This window comes from Lissotriton vulgaris, chromosome 1_1, assembly GCF_964263255.1.
Source record: "Lissotriton vulgaris chromosome 1_1, aLisVul1.2, whole genome shotgun sequence".
NCBI lineage: Eukaryota > Metazoa > Chordata > Amphibia > Caudata > Salamandridae > Lissotriton > Lissotriton vulgaris.
Genome location: NC_141685.1, coordinates 1,383,934,479 through 1,383,955,695, shown reverse-complemented (window position 1 = coordinate 1,383,955,695; position 21,217 = coordinate 1,383,934,479). Strand labels below are relative to the sequence as shown.

Genomic DNA, 21,217 nt, shown 5'->3' with positions numbered 1-21,217 from the left:
GACAGAAAATATAGGTTGGGGGAGAATGGCATGAGGTGGAACGAAGACAGGAAGCATTGGCCTTGGGTAAACTGCATTCCACAGCACCTGCGGCGGGTTCGTCTGAAAAATCTCATTTAGTTTTTTTCACAGATTAAGCAATGTTGATAGAAACTGCATTCATATGTAAATGGCAAGCAGGGCAAGATGATCTCTGAGGGCCATTTGCAGAGGCTACTTGAATAATATTCTTAGTGACAGGCATCTTTGTTTTATCATGCCTTCAAATGTAAATTGTAAATTGATACTTGTGTAGCACACTACTCACCCGCAAGGGTCTCAAGGCGCTTGTACGAATACCGCTGTGGAACCCATCCTGGCTTTCCCTGTGAGGCGTCCACTCCTGGGCACCCCCAAGGTGGAGGCCAGGCATCCTTAGCGTTGTGGGGATTAAGCAAGCTATTGCCCAGAGTTGCAGAGTGGGACTCCATGATTGAAATAGGCACCAAGGCGAGAATTATCAGGTCCGTGGAATTTTTGAGCCCAAGTCCCGCCGAGGCAGGGAATTGAACCCTGGTCCCGGGCTAGACCTCTGCATTAGGGTCTGCCGCTCTAACCATTGAGCCACACTTCTCCAATGTAAATTAAACCTCTTAGAGAGCAGTTGTTCTCGTCTTAGCTCCACCACACTTCCTTCTTGTTAAATATGATTTTGCACATGTTAAAGTTGTTCGAAAATCATAAGTAACATACATTTTTAATAAAGTTCACAGCACCCAGAATTGTTTGGTTGTAAAAACGAAATCTATCTAAATAATCCAAAAATAATTCTACAGTACAAGCGAATAATAGTACATATGACACATTTTCCAGTGATGCTATAATTCAAGGCATGTGATTGTCCCGAAAACTAAAGCCAATTCCCTTTTATCTGTCCAACAAACTGTGTACTTACTTTAAGCCAATGAATAGCCATAGGAGCAAGAGCCAGGACAGCACCAGCAGAAGGACAGTGATGGGGATGCAGAGTAGAAACCAGGTACCAAAGTTGATGCTGTTGCTTTCTGGATAGCGCCTATAAACAAAACGCAAGATTCTTCTAAGATATAATAGGCGTAGAAACATTCAAAGAATGCATTTTGTCCATTTTGATAAATAAAGTTTAAATTCTCCGACATGAAAAAGCAACATTGTACAATTGTACAATGTGATGATATAGTCTATTCATACTTGATCACACAAATGTTTGCAAAGGAATATGCAGTGCATATTGCTAATATGACTGACCATCCATTTCACCTTAGCCCCTGAACCTGTCTGTGAAAGAGAGTGTAATGTATCGATAATATTTACTTCTACGACTGCTACCCTATCCTAACAAAGTTCTCAATACATGAGGGATGCCTACAGTTTGGAGAGAGGCACTCAGCTAATCCACCATCCACACTAACAGGGGCTGTATTACAGAAGTGCCCAGGGGGCTCAATGGGTGTTTGCACCTGCTAAGTGTGCCCATAGGGCACTTTTGTATTACAGAAGGGCCCGCAGAACCTTGTGCATCCCCTTCTGTAATACTGACTGTGCTCACGCACTTACTGCGCCAGCGCTAACTTCAGAGGGCACTCCCTCATTGTCAGCTTTGGAGTAACTTCGAAAAGATGCAAATAACAACAACCCCAAGAATAATGGCACACAATAGATCACCTAATAATCTAATGGGCAACAGCAGGCAGTATATGAACTAAAACGGCTAGCTCTGCATCATCTCCAGCACGAAGCCTGCGGTGAGAAGCAAGTGCTACACGGGAGGCCATGCGACTACTTAAAAATGTCTATGAGTGGGATTCCCCTTAAATCAGACCCTAAGAATACTCTCAGTTGTACATCTTTCTGCCTCACTGCAGGAGTTTAACTTGGAAATGAATATAAAACATTAAATGGCTGAATGGAGATGGTACATAACCTCATGGGTGCTGCTGACGAGCTCAGCTCGTCACGGCCGTTGGAACGTTCGGACGCGGGGCTAATTTCCCCGCTGTGCTGAACGTTCCAAAAACGGGTGCGGCCGTGACGAGCTGAGCTTGTCATGAGGGCAGCTCCGCTGCACTTCATGACGAGCTGAGCTCGTCACCAGCACAGCGGCGCCACGCGTGGTCCCCTCCCCCCCACAGCGAAGGGGTTAGAGTTGCAAGTCGCATATTCCTAGATCCTATGAGGCACCTCTTTGGGCATATTGTCAGAATAATCAGGGGCCTGATGCATACAATTTTAATTCGCAATCAGTGGTCTCAAACTGCCACTGCCTTTTTACAAATAGAAAAGAATTTTGCGAGCCTACCTATATACTAAAAGGTCGGTTCACAATATTCTGAATTGTAGTGGTTCACATTCCAACCTACTTCATCAATGTTCAATAGATGGGTCAATAAGATTAGATGCAGCCCACAATGTCTGTAAGTGAATCATAATAATTTCACCTTTTTTAAACTATAGCTAGTTTTCCTTTATGGAAACAGAACTGTGTATCAAAGGAAAAGTTTATTTTATTTTTAAAGTTTGTTTGAAAGTTGCCACTGCCTACTACCCTACAAACAGTTTTTTGTATTCACAACAGGGAATGTGTTATCACCCAAAGTGGAGTATAGTTGCTAAACATTTTAAAACCGTTAATGTTGTCATTGACATATTCACCTAACTACGACATCACTTTAACCTTTGGTATGTGTGTCTATATGTATGTGTGTATATATATATATATATATATATATATATATATATATATATCGGCGCAAACTCCAAATACAGCCACTACTGGTTCTTGTGAGAATCAGAGCCCTCCAGGCAATAAGGAGACGGACCACGTACTGGATACACAGATGGTTTATTGTTCAAGGGTTGAAAACAGCGAGGGCAAGACGCGTTTCGGGCTTCCAAAGCCCTTGTTCACATGCATCGATTCAACGTAATTTTTTTATTTTTATAATGCAGTGCAAGCCCGCCTCCCCGCCATTTCTCTCTCAAACAACAAACAAAAGAGTTTATACATAATTTAAATTACGATATGACAGTGCAATGGCAATATGATATAAATAAATTATATTTGCTGTTGGTTAATTGTTCACATTTTTTTCTAAATGTAAAAATTGCATGAATTATTTTAACTTTTCTGGGATAAATCCCAAAACAGGCACTGGCCTATGTGCAAGATTACGCAATAACCACCGAGACATTGTAAACATGTATAATTCACTTTCCTTATTGGTTTGGGATAAATCCCTGTGCAAATTATAGCTAATGCCTATACAAGCAATAACAAATGTGCAAAATTACGCAATGATGATGGAAACTTATGGGATAAATCCCTGTGCAAATCTTAACAAAGACCTGTGCAATTGTAGCAAATGTGCAAAAATATGCAGTTTATATGGAACAAGTAAATTGACATCAGTTTTTTCTATTTATACAAATTATGTTAAAAATTGTGCAAAATATCGCGACCTTCAAATGATAGGGGAACGGGACAAATGGTGAAAGTGCTAATCCTAATGTGTCATTGAATCGCAGTCTGCAATTCATGGAGATAAAAAAGTGCATAAATGCCAATAGAGGGAAAATGAACCAAAAGAAGAGGGAAACAAAGTGCTGAGAGCTTATGATGATAAAAATCTGTGTACGTGGTACATGTATGCTAATTTAGACATACATGAAATATAAATGTATCTCCTTATTCTTAGTCTGAGTAAAATCATACATAAAACCTATTAATACCAGTATAAATATATCATCATCTTAAAAGATATAGAAAAAGACACCACATATATAAATAAGTGTTAAAACCAGTTCTCACATCTAAGGTACTTGAATAAATACCTAAAACCCAGTGAAAAAATATATACATTAAGAAGAAGTAGAGCAATATATAGGAAAGTGGCTGACAAGGAACTTGACCAGCCACTTGGATTACATATATGAACAAGATGTTTACAAGGTGAAACAGTGAAAACAGATGGCCACCCTAGATCACAGGGATCCTGACTTATCTAGGGGGCTGTAAAGGTGCTAACAGGAAGCCTAAATTAATTATAATAGTTGCATTTGGCAGATGTTTTAGAGCGAGTGATTATAAAAAGTGGCGTAGATCCTCGGTATTGTTAAGGCCATTCGGCCATTTGCTGTCGAATTCAAGGATCAAACTCGACTCTAATCGCCTTAACTTGAGCTCCCTGTTGCCTCCTCTTCTAGGTTTTGGGACAGAAGCTATTACATAGTAAGAGAGACAATTAAGATCTTTATTATGTGTACTCTCAAAATGGCGAGCCACCGGATATGCCTGGTCGCTATGAAGGATAGCTCTGAAATGCTGCAGTATCCTGACGTGCACTTGCTGTTTTGTACTGCCAATATAGTTAAGGCCACAAGTGCACGTCAGGACGTACACAGCATATTCAGTTTTACAGGTATGGCTACCCTTGATCGGAATATCAGCAGCAGAAAAAGGTGTTCTGTAGTGGGTCTTATTGATTCCGAACTTGCACGCTCTGCAAGAAGTACACTTTCGAAAACCTGCTGATTTTAACCAGTTGGGCTTTTGTTGCAATTCAGGGCTACTTTGATTAAGAATTGCGCCCATGTTTTGTGCCCGCCTGAACGTGACCAGGGGTTTATCAGGTAGCATACATCCCAAAACAGGGTCAGTTTGAATAGTAGAACAGTGTTTGTTTATAATCTGTCTGATTTTAGTTTCCTGGCTACTATAGTCTGTGATAAATCTTGGACACTCTATATCATCTGTTTCACTCTCATTGGTGGACATACTATTTTTGTTAACCAGTAAACTTGCTCTAGACAATTTCTCAGCCTTTGCTAGAGCCTGGTCGAAAATCTGGTAAGAATAGCCACGGGCCCTCATCCATACTCTCAATTCGTCAGTGCATCCTTTAAAATCCTCAGCAGTACTACAGATTCTTTTTAGCCTTAGGATTTCTCCGTAAGGTATGCTGTGGATAGTATGCTTTGGATGTAGGCTTGAGGCATGAAGTGTGGTGTTGCCTGCCGTGGCTTTTCTATGTAAAGTAGTCTGGATGCGATTGTTGTCATCTACATATATCTTGACATCTAAAAATTCTGCTTGCCTGGCACCGATGTTAGAGGTAAATCTTAGATTGTGGGGATTGTTATTGATTTCAGCAATAAATAATTGTGCTTCTTCTTCATCCCCTTGCCAAACAATAAATATGTCATCGATATATCTAAGATATTTTACAATCTTCTCTCGCACCCAAGTCTGGTGTAAGACCTGGAGGACCTGCTCCTCCCACCAGCCAACGTGTAAACACGCATAGCTGGGGGAGAAACAGGCCCCCATGGCCACACCCCTTAATTGTTTCCAGATTTCTTTTCCAAATGTAAAATAGTTGTTGTTTAAACACCAATCAATCAAACTTAAAATCACCTTATTATGTTCATACATTTCAACAGGTCGTTGACCAAGATAGTAAGTTATTGCATTTAAGCCATCCATATGAGAGATGCTGGTGTATAATTGTTTGACATCAAGGGTGATGAGTAACATATCATTCTGCCATTCCAAATCCTCTATTTTAGCTAAAAAGTCAGTGGTATCACGAACAAAACTTGGAAGTTTGTGGACCCAATCCTGTAAGAAAAAGTCTATATATTGTCCCACATTTTCTCCACAGCTGTTAATGGCGGAGATAATGGGCCTTCCAGGAATTGGTTTTGTTCCTTTGTGGACCTTTGGAATTAGGTACAGGGACGGCAGTACGGGATGCTCATTGTACATGAATTTAAATTCATCAGCCGAGATGAGGCCTTCTCTGCAATATTTCAGAAGCAGTTTGTGCAGAACCTCATTAGCTTTTGAGTACTCTTTGTTATTTGATTTCATATAACAGGCAAGATCTTGTAATTGTCTTAATGCCTCAGCAGAGTATTCAGATTTTGGCCAAATAACAATATTACCCCCTTTATCGGCAGTTTTTATTACAATATTGGGGTTGTCTTTTAGCTTTTTCATGAGTTCAAAGTATTTGGCCCGTTGCACATTGTACTTCTTTTTCTTTTGATTGTTGGTTCTTTTGTACAAATCTTTGATGTCTGCAATCACACAGTCCTGAAAAACATCTACTGCATCTTTTGCCATGATCGGTACAAAGTCAGATTTACCTTTGAATGGCGTGATACCTGCACCTTTTTGAACCACATGGATTTTTTTCTAATCTTTTTTGTGTGCTGGTATCGCCATCATTGATCAAGGGTTGAGAGTTAGTTGAATTGTCTAAATCATTTATGTCAAGAAATAGTGGTACATCAGAGGCAGTAAGTTGTGCCATACTTTCAATATTGTTCATGCCAATATTTGTGTCTTTGTTAGAAGTAGATTTTAATTTCTGTAATGCAAAGAATGTTTTCAATTTAAGTTTCCGGATGAAGCGATATACATCTACTCTAGTGGGAGCATATTTAAAGTTCTGTTCAGGGCAGAAATTGAGACCCAATAGTAGAAGTTGTTGTTCCGCTTTTGTTAAGATCACATCCGACAGATTTACAATGGATTGATTTAATTCTGTTTTTTCTTTTTCCATGTCTGGTTTGTTTTCTTGTTGTTGTTCCATCCTCCTTTCTTTGCATTTCCTTCTCCTTTCCCGTCTTTTATTGTTTCTGCGGTTGTTGTTGTGTTCTTTTGGCGTGGTCGCAAAGTGCGCAACCTCTCTTCCACTAAAAAACCCATCTCTTCATCTATTTCAAAGATGGGCAATGGGAGGCCAGTTGTAGCTAGGTCATCATTTGAACTCACTGACTCGCTTGATGTTGAAGCGATATCAGAATTAGAACTCCCCATATCAAGATGTTGTTCTTCAGTTATTGTGGATGTAGTTGGCCCTTTTGTTACCACAGTGCCTTTACCTCTGAATTGTTGGCGTTTTATATATATATATATTACCTACTGGCGGTCGCCAGTAGGTATATATAGTTAGGACCTAGTTTCCATAGGAAATCCGCAACATTCTATTGGGAATAACTTTGGCGCCTGTTGATGAATCTTGGCGAATTTCTCAAAGAAGATGGCCCGCTCCGCTCCCCTCCTTTCCTGAAAGTTTTGGGGGGGATTCGTCAAGTGGGGACTGAGAAAAAAAGGGGGTCCCAAAACGTGTTTTTCCAATGTTATTTTCCATTGGACGATTAGACACGGCTAAAGTCCGAACGGCTGAACGGAATTACACCAAATTTGGCAGAGAGGTAGAGTTCGGTTTGCAGATCGCCCTTTTGCTTAAATGGCATAAATCCCTCCAGTAGTTGTTGAGAAAATCGAATTTGAAAAAATGTACATATCTGTAGGCGCGCATCGTACGCGTACCGTACGCGTACCGTACCGTGCGCGCACAGTACGCGTACGTGCTCGGACCTTTGTGTGCGCGAGCTGCATGCTGATTGGCTGCCAATGTCTGTCAACATTCCAAAACAGAAATTGACTGAGGCACAGGAAAGCAGAAAAACAAACGTGTAGAACTCAAAAATGGTCACGGTAGAATCACCCTGACCCCATAGGCCTGCTCAGGGGGTCCCACAAAGACCCCCTAGGCCCCAGATTATTATTTTTTTTTCAAAAAATCACGGGGTACGCACCCCGCGATTTGTTGTATGCGTTGTAATGGAATGCGTTGTAAAGGTAGTTTTTAAAAATTAGTTGTAATGGCATGCGTTGTAATGGAATGCGTTTTAATGGATGTTGCGTTATAAAAAATGCATTGTAAAGGTATGCGTTGTAAAAGTATGCATTGTAACGTCATACATCCAACCGACATTAATCTTAGAGAACTAGAATGGACCAGAAATGTACATTATTTGAGCAACAACCATCATTCTCCCTAAGTCCCTCTTGATGTTTTACAAGACCACAAGCAACAATGGAAAATAATGGAAATGCAGCAGAGACGCATCAACTCTGGAAGTACATGCCATCTACCTCAGAGATTACTGTATTTCTGTGCAGTAGTGTTAGAGATTTAAATTGTACTGGGAAGCAAATAAATCCATCCCTTCAGATTAACCAGCAGCAGACATGTAAACATTCTATTTAAGAGAAAAAGAAACTTTTTTTGTGATGTAAATTCTCCCATTGAAAGTGCTTTTTGTGCAAAACAAATTACCACAAAACTACTCTAGCAGATTGTTCCCCAAATTTAAAAACCAATACACAAGTTTGCACACCTCCAACCAAGACCCAATCTGAAGTGCTAAATAGGCAAGAGAATTTAAAAAACGTTCCCTCTACCTGTTGAAGTAGGCTTTCATCAATCAATCAATCAATCAATACACTTGTAGAGCGCGCTACTCACCTGTAAGGGTCTCAAGGCGCTTGGGGGGGAGGGGGGTGCCGCTACTGCTCGAAAAGCCAGGTCTTGAGGTGTTTCCTGAATGTGAGGTGGTCCTGGGTCAGACGTAGGTGGGAGGGGAGGGAGTTCCATGTCTTGGCCGCCAGGTAGGAGAATGACCTTCCTCCTGCGGTGGTTCTGCGGATCCGTGGGACGGTGGCGAGGGCGAGGCTGACGGAGCGGAGTTTGCGTGTTGGAGTGTAGAACATGAGGCGGTTGTTGAGGTATTCGGGCCTATGTCGTGGAGCGCTTTGTGTGCGTGGTGAGGAGCCTGAACGTGATCCTTTTGCTGACGAGGAGCCAGTGCAGGTCTCTCAGGTGTGCTGATATGTGACTGTGGTGGGGGATGTCGAGAATGAGTCGTTCGGAATGCGTTCTGTATGCGTTGGAGTCTTTTCTGAAGTTTGATTGTGGTTCCTGCGTATAGTGCGTTCCCATAGTCAAGTCGGCTGGTGACGAGGGCCTGGGGGACCCTCTTTCTAGTTCCGGTAGGGATCCAGCGGAAGATCTTACGGAGCATGCACAGGGTGTTGAAGCATGAGGATGAGATGGCATTGACTTGCTTGGTCATCAAGAGAGAGGAGGCTAGGATGAATCCCAGGTTGCGTGCGTGGTCAGTGGGTGTCGGTGCAGTGCCTAGTTCTGCGGGCGACCAGGAGTCATCCCAGGCAGATGAGGATGGTCCGAGGATGAGGACCTCCGTCTTGTCTGAGTTCAGTTTCAGACGGCTAAGTTTCATCCATTCAGCGACATTTTTCATTCCTTCCTGGAGGTTGAGTTTGGCAGTGGCTGGGTCTTTGTTGAGGGAGAGTATCAGCTGGGTGTTGTCGGCATATGAGATGATGTTGAGGTTATGTCTGCGTGCGATGTTGGTGAGGGGGCTCATGTAGATATTGAAGACGGTTGGGCTGAGTGATGAGCCTTGGGGTACGCCCCAGATAATCTCAGTGGCTGCGGAGCGGAAGGGAGGGAGGCGGACTCGCTGGGTTCTGTCGAAGAGGAAAGAGGTGATCCAGTCCAGGGCTTTGTCTTGGATTCCGGCGTTGTGGAAGCGGGTATTAGGGTGCGATGGCAAACTGTATCAAAGGCGGCTGAGAGGTCTAGGAAATTGAGGGCAGTGGTTTCCCCGTTGTCGAGTAGGGTCCTAATGTCATCAGTGGCTGCGATGAGGGCAGTCTCGGTGCTGTGGTTTGCTCGAAATCCAGACTGTGATGGGTTGAAGGACCCATTGGCTTCAAGGAATGCGGTCATCTGTTTATTGACGATCTTCTCGATCACTTTTGCCGGGAGGGGAAGAAGAGAGATGGGGCAGACGTTTTTGAGGTCTTTGGGGTCCACTGTGGGTTTCTTCAGTAGGGCGTTGATCTCTGCATGCTTCCAGCTCTTTGGGAAGGTGGCGGACGCGAGGGAGTGTTTATGATGTTCGGTAGGTGGGGAGCGATGATAGTGTCAGCTTTGTTGAAGATGTGGTGTGGACATGGGTTGGAAGGAGAAGCGGAGTGGATAGTGTTCATGGCGTGGGCGGTGTCTTCGGTGCTGATGGGAGTCCAAGCGCTGAGGATGGCTGTAGGGGGAGTTGGTTCGGTTGCTGGGGGGGAGTCTGGGCACCGAAGCTGTTGTGTATATCGGCGATCTTGTGGTGGAAGAACGTGGCGAGGGATTTGCAGAGGCCTTGTGACGGTGTGATGTCGTTGCTGTTGGCGTTGGGATTGGAGAGCTCTTTTACAATGTTGAAGAGTTTCTTGCTGTTGTGTGTGTTGTTGTCCAGCAGTTCTTTGAAAGATGTCTTTTTGGTGGGGCGGATCAACTGGTGATGTTTGCAGGTGGCGTTCTTGAGGGCTGTCATGTTTCTGTCGTCTGTTCGCAGCGCCAGGTTTTCTTGATGGATCTGCAGGATTTCTTTGATTCTTTGAGGTCGTCAGTGAACCATGTTGTTTTCCTGTTGCCGGGCTTGCCTGGGGGGTTCTTCAGTGGTGCAAAGGTGTTGGCGCAGTTGACTATCCAATGTGTGAGGTTGCGGGCTGCATCATCAGTGTTCGTGGTGGGGATGGGTGGTTTTTGGCTCAGTGATGTGGTTAGCTGGTCTGCGGTGATTTTGCTCCAGAATCTTTGGGGGATCTGTTGTGGGTGGTGGTGGGATGTGATCTTCTCAAAGGTGTAGTGGATGCAGCTGTGGTCGGTCCAGTGTAGTCCGGTGGAGTGGCTGAAGGCAACATGGCTGCTGGCAGAGAAGACGGGGTCAAGCGTGTGGCCGGTGTTCACCAATTGCTTGAGTCCAAGGTTGGCGAGGTTTTCAAGCAGGGTTGTGGTGTTGTTGTTGTTGTTTTCCAGGTGGAAGTTCAGGTCCCCTAGAAGGATATAGTCTGATGAGGCGAGGGCGTGTGGGCTGATGAAGTCGGCGATGGCTTCACTGAATTGTGTGAGTAGGTCTGGGGGTCTGAAGACGAGGGTTCCTCTGAGGGTGGTCTTGGGGTCGGTGTGGATCTGGAAGTGTAGTTGTTCGGCGGTGATTGGGGGCATCTTCGGAGTTGGTTGTGATGTCGATGGTGTTCCTGTAGACGATGGCGATTCCTCCTCTGGTTTGGTTGACGCGGCCCTTTCGGGTGATCTTGTAGCCGTCCGGGATGGCTATGGCGATGTCGGGGGCTGAGGAGGCGTTCATCCAGGTTTCTTTGAGGAAGGCGATGTCTGGTGCTGTTGTGTCGAGGAGGTCCCAGAGTTGGGCGGCGTGCTTGCGGACGGAGTGGGTGTTGAGCAGGATGCACTTGAGGTGGTTGTTGCTGTTGCCTGGTCTGGGTGGTGGGACGTGGGTTAGGATGCAGGTGAATTTGCAGGTTTGGCTGGAGAAGGGTCCGTAGGTGCACTTCGGAGTGGCTTGGTAGCAGGCAGCTGGTCGGCCGTGTTGAGTGCGTGGAGGGTGGTGGTGTTGTATCTCAGTCGGGTTTCTTGGTTTCGGCGGGGCCCAGGGGTTCTGGCGCTGTGCGAGTACGGTTGCAGACGGGATTGCCTTTGGCGCGCCGGCGGCACACCCGCTGCGCGACCTCCATAAGAAGGGCTAAGGGAGGGAGGAGCAGCTGGGAGGCGGGAGCGGGTGGCAAATGGGTTACCAGGGGGGCGGGGCCACAGGGTGGCAGCGATGGGAAGAGCGAGGGAGGGGAGCGGGTGGGGGCAGGGGGGGTCGGGCACGGGCACTAGGGGAAACGGGGACAGAAGAGGAGAAGACTACAGAAAAAAAACCAAAGATGACAGTAAGGCTCAGAAATTAACTGAAACCAGACTGGGCAATCACAGGTGGCACAGCGGGCAGCTTGGCAGCGGCGGCACAGGGGGACCATGTGGCGGCTGAGGGGGTGACCTACCTGGTGACAGGGTCAAAGGTCCATCGTGTAGGTGCTCGTCCTGGATTGCATTGGGAAATAGCAACAAGTTCACTTTTTTGAAGGGAACAATTAACTCTCCTGAAAATCAGTAAGCAAAGAGGTGCACCAGTGCAGGACCAAAGGCCACCTGGCATGAATTACAGTCGAAACATGGGAATTGTCCATAGGCCCACCCTTGGGTAAGTTATATTAAGCTTATTTCTGCTGCATCTGATTATTCACAAAGGTGTGGAAACAGGAGCATGAGATCCATAAACCTCGCCCCATGCCAGTCATTGTGTTAGGTGATGGTCAACAAAAGAGCCTGAATGTAGCTTAGCACAACTAACTAATGTACCATGTCTCTCTAACTCCATGATTATCCATTTCCATAATTGGAGATTCCTACAGTGAAAGTGCTACTTGGCCCCACTTAAGAAAATGGAAGGAAAATTAAAATATCAGTAAATTAATGTGTCTTACAAATTTGGGTGAACCAGTGGCAATCCATTGAACAGACACCCAACTATAAGAAGCCACTACCTTCGTAAAAATCATAGGAACTAATTTCACGTCAAGTGGTAGAAGCAGGTAGCTCGTTCCCCAACAGCAAACCATAAACATTGACGATCGCTGATAACATTGCATGTGAAGGTTTGCATAGTGGAGCTGTATTAACAGGAGTAATTCTCCTTGGAGCGCCAGTGGGAAAATGACTTGTTGGAGTTTCATTGAAAAATCTCTGCTTTCAAGACTTTGTTAATTCTCTTTAACCCCTTCTCTGCGGCTGCGATTTTACCGCTGTGCGGTAAACAAAAGAACACGGCGAGGCCGTGACGAACCCCAGCCGTCATCAGCACACGCCCATCGCGGGTGTGAGGTCTGGGGTTCGTCACCAGCATGGGAGGGGTTAAAAAGATCACCAAAAGAAAGTCTTCAGAAGTCTTACATACCAGGAGAGAAATTGAATAAAATTCAAGAAGCATTTGAATAAAATTTGAGAAGCAGAAAGACTTTGCATCATTCCATGTAATCTGTTAGTATGCACATACAAAGATAGCAGATTCTTGTGTGACCCCAGAGGGTGGCGCCTGCACAAAACAGATGGGCACAGATCAAAAGCGCCCAAGTCTGTCCAAGCTACCAAGCTCACTGACTGGGTGTTCCTAGAATTCCACAGAACTTAGTCCATGACACCGACTGCGTCCCATAGCTGCCATAAACTAAAGCCCTACTACCAGCACCAGAAATATCGCAAACGAGCTAAGAAACCTACTGGCTTACTAATTTTTCCTAAATGCCCCAGTGAACAGGAACAAGATGCAGCAAAAAAAGAACATACCCTGCCACCAAGACTAGACATTAACCTCAGTTGAGATTATCTCAGCAAGTTGCTAAGGTGAACTCTGCTGGAACTGTCTGAGACTTTTTTGATACGCCCATAGAATGGGTATTGGCCAGCAGGATGCTTCACTTCAGCTTGGGAAAACGTCATGTAGTAAGGATGAAGAGAAGGGAAAAGGTACATTATGGATTCTGCACATTATCTTTAGCATGTTTTTGTCTAAAGTATAGGCTGTGCATAAGGTCCGCATAAGGGGCAACTGCTGTTCGATGTAGGCTCCAATTATCAACAGGGAAGTATGCTAGAAAGATCTAGTACCACAACCATCGAGCTTTCAGCACATATTTCAAACTGGATCAAAAATTCTGAAAGAAACCATCACAAGCACTGTTACCGCAGTCAATATTGCACACTTTGACAGACAGCCGAATGCAAGGAGAATAAATAATAATATTGCCCAGTATGCGCCATTGCCGTTTCAACTCACAGTAATCCCAAACATGTTTTCTTAAAGGTTCAGACATAGAAAAAAGCTAGTAGCCAAATGTATTTTATATATTTTTCCACACCATTACAACGAAGACGTTGATGAAGGATCTAGTGTCTTCTCCTGGAAACTAAAGGCAGTGATCATTTAATCAAGATAATATTTGTTTTCTCATTGAAATCATAAAAGATGGTGCATGAGAAAGAAAATAAGACAGGAACAGAAAGAAAAAGATATCCCTAAGTGTTCCTGAAATGTGTGTTTAGTTTAACCTGTTATTTTGGTGATGTTCTTACTATTTTTTGCATTTAATAAATGTACTGTTCAGCTTGATCTTGTTTTTGAATCATATCTATTTTACAAAATTAATAGGGGTGTGCGAAGTTACGAATACTTTTTCTCCCGAAGATTTGTGTCTTTTTTTCAAAACAAACATTTTGTAAAGATGACATAGGTTATAAAGTTTGGGTAAAGAATACTTCGGAGACAATATCACACAAATGTTGTTTTTGCAGTGAAGTACCCCTCACCCCCCACCAAATAAAATAACATGTTCCTGTGAAAAAAATGGTCTTATAAAATGTGTTAATGTTCCAAAGCTCTGTGACGATGAGAAAATGTCGAATACCGTAAAAAAAAAATGGTACGTTATTGACTCATGATAATACGATATTAAAGGCGCAAATTAAAACATAGATTTATCATGCAGGGACATAATTGTCACTGTCAGTGGGAGAAACATTAAGATGGCGCTAATATGAAGTTTGAACTTACGTATTGAATTGTTCAGCAAATATGAGGTTGGTGGATGTCCCCGTGATGGTGGTCAGGCCCCCAATGGTCGAAGAGTAGGCGATGCAAAGGCACATGGCTTTACACATCATATGGTCCTTCCGGCTGCGATATATTCTCCCATTAGATGTAGGTGGCATCTGTAAATTAAATAAACCTTTGTAAAAGAGGTGCAAATGAGCATGTGCAGTCTAGGGTGCTTGATTTAAGGTTTTTATGAGGCATATATTTTGCATCCCATTGGCGGCTCCTCTATTGGGACGGAGGAGTGTCTCCGCCAGTGTCGCAAAGGGGGAAAATAAAATGGTAATAAAATTCATTTATTACCATTTGATTTTTCCCTTTCTCCGGCCAGCCGTGTTTGGTGGCGGGGTCCCTGCTGCTGAATGGCAGAGGGGGAGTGGTGCTCACTCCACCAGTTTAGAATGTGCATGTCACTTTGGTCGGCTGTCTTGCGACAGCCAGCCTGACATGCACACTTTAAACCACTTCGCCCAGCTGTCTTAGATAGTTGGCTGGTAAGGCAGTCTGCTGCAGCCAATTCTGGAGCTGCTCTCATGCTGTTTAACATTATCAGAAGCATGAAAGCAGCATCTGGATTGGTGTGGAGACTTCAACTGCTGCAGAGACCACCAGAGTCTAGGGGCTGTAAGGAGGACTGGAGGAGGCTATTCAGCGGAGTGGGTAAGTACATTTTTATTTTACTTTTCTTTTTAAATGTCTTTCCCACTGAACAAGCAAACTGCCTTTAGCCTCAACGCCAGAGCTCTCAGATGTGGTTGCTAATAACACAGTTTATAATGACACAGCATAAATTTGGGACCCCCTGTTATATATTTTTAGGGCCAGGGAAAAGAGAGGACAGTATCAACAATAGCACAATTAAATTCCCTCGTGGCCTCAATATTCTTTATCATATGACATTGTTCATATACTTTGAAAAGAGACCTTCAGATCAACACAGGTACACCTATTTTTTTTTATTATTTTCAATATTTTATTGATTTTTTGTAAATATATCAAAAAACTTTTTTTCTTTTTTACTATATATTTTCAATCTTTAATCCATTATTCTTTTTAGTCATATAAACATTAAAATTCAACTCATCATATTTATATTTCTCAGGTTAAATATACACATTTTTTAAAAGAACACCCTGACTGACACACACCTATCACCACACACACATCACTCATACATGCATCTACACACACTTCACTTTACAACCAGAACAATCTCTTTTTTCTGTGACTGAGGTAGCACAGATAGTATTGTGAATTTTCACGCCAGGTCGACGCACGTTTCGGTGGGCTTGTACCACCTTCCTCAGGACCGACAGAGAAAAGTTTGCCTTCTTATACTGTGGACACAGGGTATCCTCTAGATACTGTCGAGATGTACAAAATGGGTGGCGGTGGCTATTCTACCACGTGGTTTAAGTAATAATCCAAAAGGCGAGTTAGATTAAAAGACTTGATAACAAACGTTGCCTTCTCTCTTGCTTGAATATTCCCAGGCACGGGTTTTAATGAGGATTTCTTATTTCAATTTGGGGACTTGTCCTTATAATTCCATTCCTCCAGTTTCTTCCTTTGTGTTTCTAATTTCTATTCCAAAAATGATATTTTGCAGACGACCATTTTAATCTTGTGTGGATCTCATATCTAATGCGCCATGTTCGTACCGTCGGAAAACACAGTTTATAATGAGCCATGACTGACAACTTTAGCGTTGACCTCATGGTGATTGGTTGGTTGCCCCAACCAACTACTTAAGATACCAGCCGATATATGTTCCATTAAAGTGACGAGAAACTGTGACATAGTTTGTTCATTTAAAAGATTAACAAAAAATATTTGTAAATTACCCTGTGCTAATGCATGTATAATATGCTTGGCGAACAGCACCTTTGGCAGTCAATTAGTTTATATGGCTTTGCTACTGATCTGCAGAGATCACATTCTTTCTGGCAACTAAGAATTTCACGTTACATTAGTAAATAACTCCGATGTCACACAGCTCCATGTTTGTCACCCATGGAGAACATCAATGCACGTGGAAGGTTTCAGCTTTGTTCAAATGTGATAGAAAAATAAGCACCCAGTAAAGCTTTAGACATTTCCCCAAATGACCTTTCCTGGTCAAACTCATGGAAACATCAGCTTTGCCCAGCTCTCTGCATTCCTTGAGGAACAGAAACTACTCTCCGAACATCAAATCAGGATTCCACCCAGGCAGCGGCATAAGGAAGGTGACCATGGATGACCGTCAGACCTCTACTGACTTGAACATTTACAATACGCAACTCCACCTTGCTACATCACTCAACTAGTTAGTCCATTGCATGATTAATTTACATATGAAAATACCAAATACAATTTTGTTCTTCCGGCATACTCTCCCATGCTGATCATGAAAAAGAACTGGCTTTCATGGCCTCACAAGTTTATCAAGGGTAAGACATTTATATGTTATCAATCCATGACATCAAGTTATGGTTCACTTTACCACCAGACTATTTAACAGTGAACTCTAAAAGAAATACACACATTGGCATTAGATTATTTAAATATGTAAACCACATAATTCTTTAAAAACACAAACCATACGGAATTTATGGAAACCACGAATTGCAATATGGTGCCTGAAAACAGGCCCGAAATGCTCCAAGGAGAAACAAAAATCAGGTACATGCTATCTTTCCAAATGTTGGGCAATATCAAAAGACCCAAACTACCTTCTTTGTTCCAGCCACGGGGAAAACCCACACCCGGCAGACAATAACCTGCATGCTAAGACTGATCAACAATGCACTGAATACCCTATTACTGCTGTTGATGACGACCACAGGGCTCACCACTCTCTAGAAACACAGCCCTAAAAAACAAAACAAAGCCAGTAGAGAGTACTTTGCATACCAAGGCCCTGATTAGGAGTCAGGCAGAGCAGATTTACTGTATTGTATTCTGCTCTTCCTGATTGTGAGTGGGCCAGTGTTCCCACATCCATATATCCTGTGTGTTGCAACACCACATTTGAATATACCAGGCTTTATGTCTGCCTGTTAAAATGTGCATGCAACTCTATCTGCAGCAACAGTCCAGCCTCTTTCACCATTTTAGTAGCAGTGTTGAGCATACAAAGTTCTCCCTGCCAGAACTTATTTTCCCCAACCATCTCCTACTCCCCACTTTCTCCTCCCTACACCCCACAACGCCACTTAGAAGTTGAAGAATATATTTATCACCTGCTCAAAGCAGGTGGTAAATGTATGTGTTAAACTCCATGGAATGGGGAAGTACATGTGGCTTAATTACCAGCAAATCCAGTACCACTTGGTAATTACCCATACCGCATAGTAACATTATTTTTGCCTGCATATATACTGCCCTGCCAGTACTGTGCAATCCGTAATCAAGCCCTAACAAGGAGGACCAACTCATTGCGTACATCAGCACTCCACAGGGTCCCCATCATAGAGGATCCCAAAACCAATCCTTATTGGTAGACATACCACATCTGGACACATGACCCACTGAACACGCTCACAAGTTGTCGGAGAAGGCCTCAATACTCATTTTTCCCAGGCCCACACCTACAGAAAACTCTGAGTCGCAAAACTGCATTCTACATGCTAAGAGATCCACACAAAAGAAGAAGCCATACTAATGTCCAAAGTGGAACTATACCCATACTACACGACGCATGAGAACATATGATGTGACCTACATTTTGTAATGATTTGCTTCCATGTAGCTTTTTGCTCTTTTCTAAAACAGGCTCATTTCAAATATTTCCAGATAAATACTGACAGAAAACTATTTATTTTCCTGTCTGTATTTATTTTTAAATACAGAAAAGATATGGAAAAAAGGACTTCTTTGGATATTTTTTTCTACTGTTAATCATGAGCGCCGGGTCAGTAGGTGTACAGATTGAGAGGTAGGGGAGATTAAAAAACACATTAGATTTCTAAATTAAGCTTAATACAGTGCAGATCTACCGTTATTTATGCTATTCTACAATGCAAGTGTTTTCAGATAACGCTATTGCACTGTATACTGCTGAAACCTTTTGGACATTCAAATGTGAGTATACATTTATCAGTTAAATAAATGTGAAAAAATACCCATTGTAGATTCATTTATACAGAAAGTACAAAATAAAAATCGATAAATACAGAAAAAATGAGAAAAAAAAATATGGTTAAATACAGACGGAAATGTCAACAAAACAAATATCATCTAATCAGGAGCCCTATTTAAAATGCAGCAAACCAACCCAGTCTGACCCGTTTTGACCCAATCCAGGAGAGACATAGGTCTTCTTTAGTGTTTGGCAGACATGACACGCCACCAAGAACTTAGCAGCGTGTACCCAGGCTGCCAAACTTGCAGCTTCCCTGCTCTGTTTAGAGTCCAGGGAATCATCAAGTTTCCAACAGTGGAGCATCTGGTGGCTCTGCCAATGGAAACTTTTGACCTGTGGACAGTTTGACATTGGGCTGTCAGTCCAAGTACCTCAGGTCATCCACCTTATTTAGCGCAGGTGCTCTGTGTCATTCCTCCTTGTTCAGGGAAAGACCAGTCGTCCTGAATAGGAAAACACATAAATGACTGCCACACACTGGGATAAAACTTCCAGCATTTCTTGGCCATTTATTTTTAGTTTTTCATTAACAAATTTCTAATAAAGTTTTTTTAAAACTTTCCCGCTCAGGTGCATTGAACATGGTGGCAGCTGTGCTGAACACACAGAGATGTCTGCCATCTCTAAATGCAGCAGGCTTTACTCCACCAGGGCACCAGAGCACATCGTTCCGCTGACTTGGTGGAATGGAGTACAGCACCCCAAACACCAATAAATAAGTCCCTCTGAATCCTTCTACTTTTTCATGAGGGAGGAGAACTCTCTAGGGTAAAAAACAATAGATGAGTTACAAGAAAAACATGAAAAACTTCGAAAACTGTTTTAAGGGGCCGATATTCCTAAAATAATGGTATTGAAAATATCTGTAAGTCACATTTACAATGCTTTGCCATTGACCACACCCAGTACCCTAAAACTCACCATCCACAATTCATTGCCTTTGGGAAGACCTTTTGCTGAATATCCATGCCTCAAGTACTTGTAACTGCAGCATGCATTGGGCCCTGGCTACAGTAACTCAGGGCCTAATTTACGTCGCCCCTAGCAGCACTTTTTCACTGCAAGGGCATCACTATTTTGACCCTCCGGTGGAGCACTATACAAGGTATTTGCGGTTTACAAGGCCACGCAAAGCCACTTTGCATGGCTTTTCATGGCCTTGTAAATATGTGCCCATTTCACTCAGAACACTGTGTTAAAGGGTTGCTCCATGGGTGTTGCTGTGGGTGTTCCCACGCCACACCCTGCAATCTGAAGCAATCCCAGATTTACGAGGAATCGTAAACCTGGGAATGCATCAGATTCTAACACCACCCCAGGGGTCGTGTTAGGGAGGCTCAATGAGGAGACATATCCTTATTTCTCGTCTCCTCCAATGCAGGAAGATTCCTCTTCCTGCACAAAAATAATCACCCCTACAACGCAGCCACCCTTGTACCATGGCACAAGGGTACCTGCGTTGGCGCATGGTAGCCTATTGTGCTCCAGCACAGCGGCAAGGACAGGAATGCGCTGTAACTCATAGATATGGCACAATTCCTGCCCTTTTCTTTTGACTTAGGGCATCTGCGCAAATACCTCATAATGAGGCTCCCAGTCTCTAGAACATGCTGGGTGCAGCTTGTACATGTACCCAATAGGCATGTGGCCAAGGCTTTGCCCAGGCCCTAGAAACCCAGCCTCCAGTACCCGGTCAGCAAGTCCTTCTTGTGTGTAAGCCAGGAACATGATACAGGGTGCAGCCAAAGAGAACATCCTGTGCCCAGCGCCTCAGTACCCAACTTCTACTGCAGCTTTCAGTCGTGCCCAGAGGACCAGAGGCCAGTACTCAATAGATTCAAACAGCTACCATCCACAGTTGCCTTCAACCAATCCATATGTCCCTTGCCCCAATTTTAGTATGTGCTACCATTCACCTCAGTGTCCTAGTCCCTTCCCCAGTACCTTTTTTTTAAAGAAACAGAGCCCACAATTGAAACTCGGCAGAGTTCACAAACTTTACAATTTAATCAAATGCAAAATGTAAAGAATTTGCACAACTTCATCTGCAACCATTTCCCCCCTAAAACCAACACATTTAAATAATTCAGGGTCACATGGACGACCATTTTTAGCGGTCGCAAATGTAGAATTGGGTTGCTTGCAACCGCCAAAGAGCTTTTTGGCATGTACTAACCCTATTTCGGTGATCTATTACCAACTTGCAAGATACGGTTTGCGAATCGGTATTAGGAAGGGGCGTGTCAAGGGCATCCCTTCCTAATAGCGAGTTGCAGTGGATGTAGAAATGTTTTGAAATAATAAGCATTACGGGGTGACCCCTGAGAACTACAATGAATGAGTCTTGGAAAGTCATCCTGGGACCTGGGCAACTTTTTGCTGACTGGTACTGGTGGTAACTGACTCTGACTGACCCTTGGCTCTGCCTAACTAGGCCCAGGGCCAGTCCTTTGCTGAAAGAGACACATTTAGAATACAGTAAAAACACCTACATACACTAGGTTACACTATGGATTGGGGTACTCCTGTGATTAGTATGACCTACCTTCTAAGGCCCTGGTACATAATAGGGCAGGGATATTGAAACTACCTATCAGTCCCTAGTACATAATAGGGCATGGCAGTCTAGAGGCCAGCAGCCCCTTCTGCACTTGCATGTGTGCCCTGCTGAAGCCTGAGGTCAGTTTAAAAGTGGCTGTGTTGCAAGAC

The 21,217-nt window shown here is 43.4% G+C and overlaps 1 protein-coding gene across 2 annotated transcripts in view; it reads right to left on the bottom strand.

Annotated features, from left to right (window-relative positions):
• The window catches only part of SLC13A1 (solute carrier family 13 member 1), a 309,760-nt gene that overhangs the window by 112,240 nt on the left and 176,303 nt on the right, over nt 1–21,217 (bottom strand). For both annotated transcript variants that reach the window (XM_086966833.1, XM_086966838.1), the window contains 2 exons: nt 14,341–14,498; nt 935–1,054 (listed from right to left, as the gene is read on the bottom strand). In XM_086966833.1, coding sequence (XP_086822959.1) covers nt 935–1,054; nt 14,341–14,498 — 278 coding nt within the window. The remainder of the gene's footprint in view (nt 1–934; nt 1,055–14,340; nt 14,499–21,217) is intronic.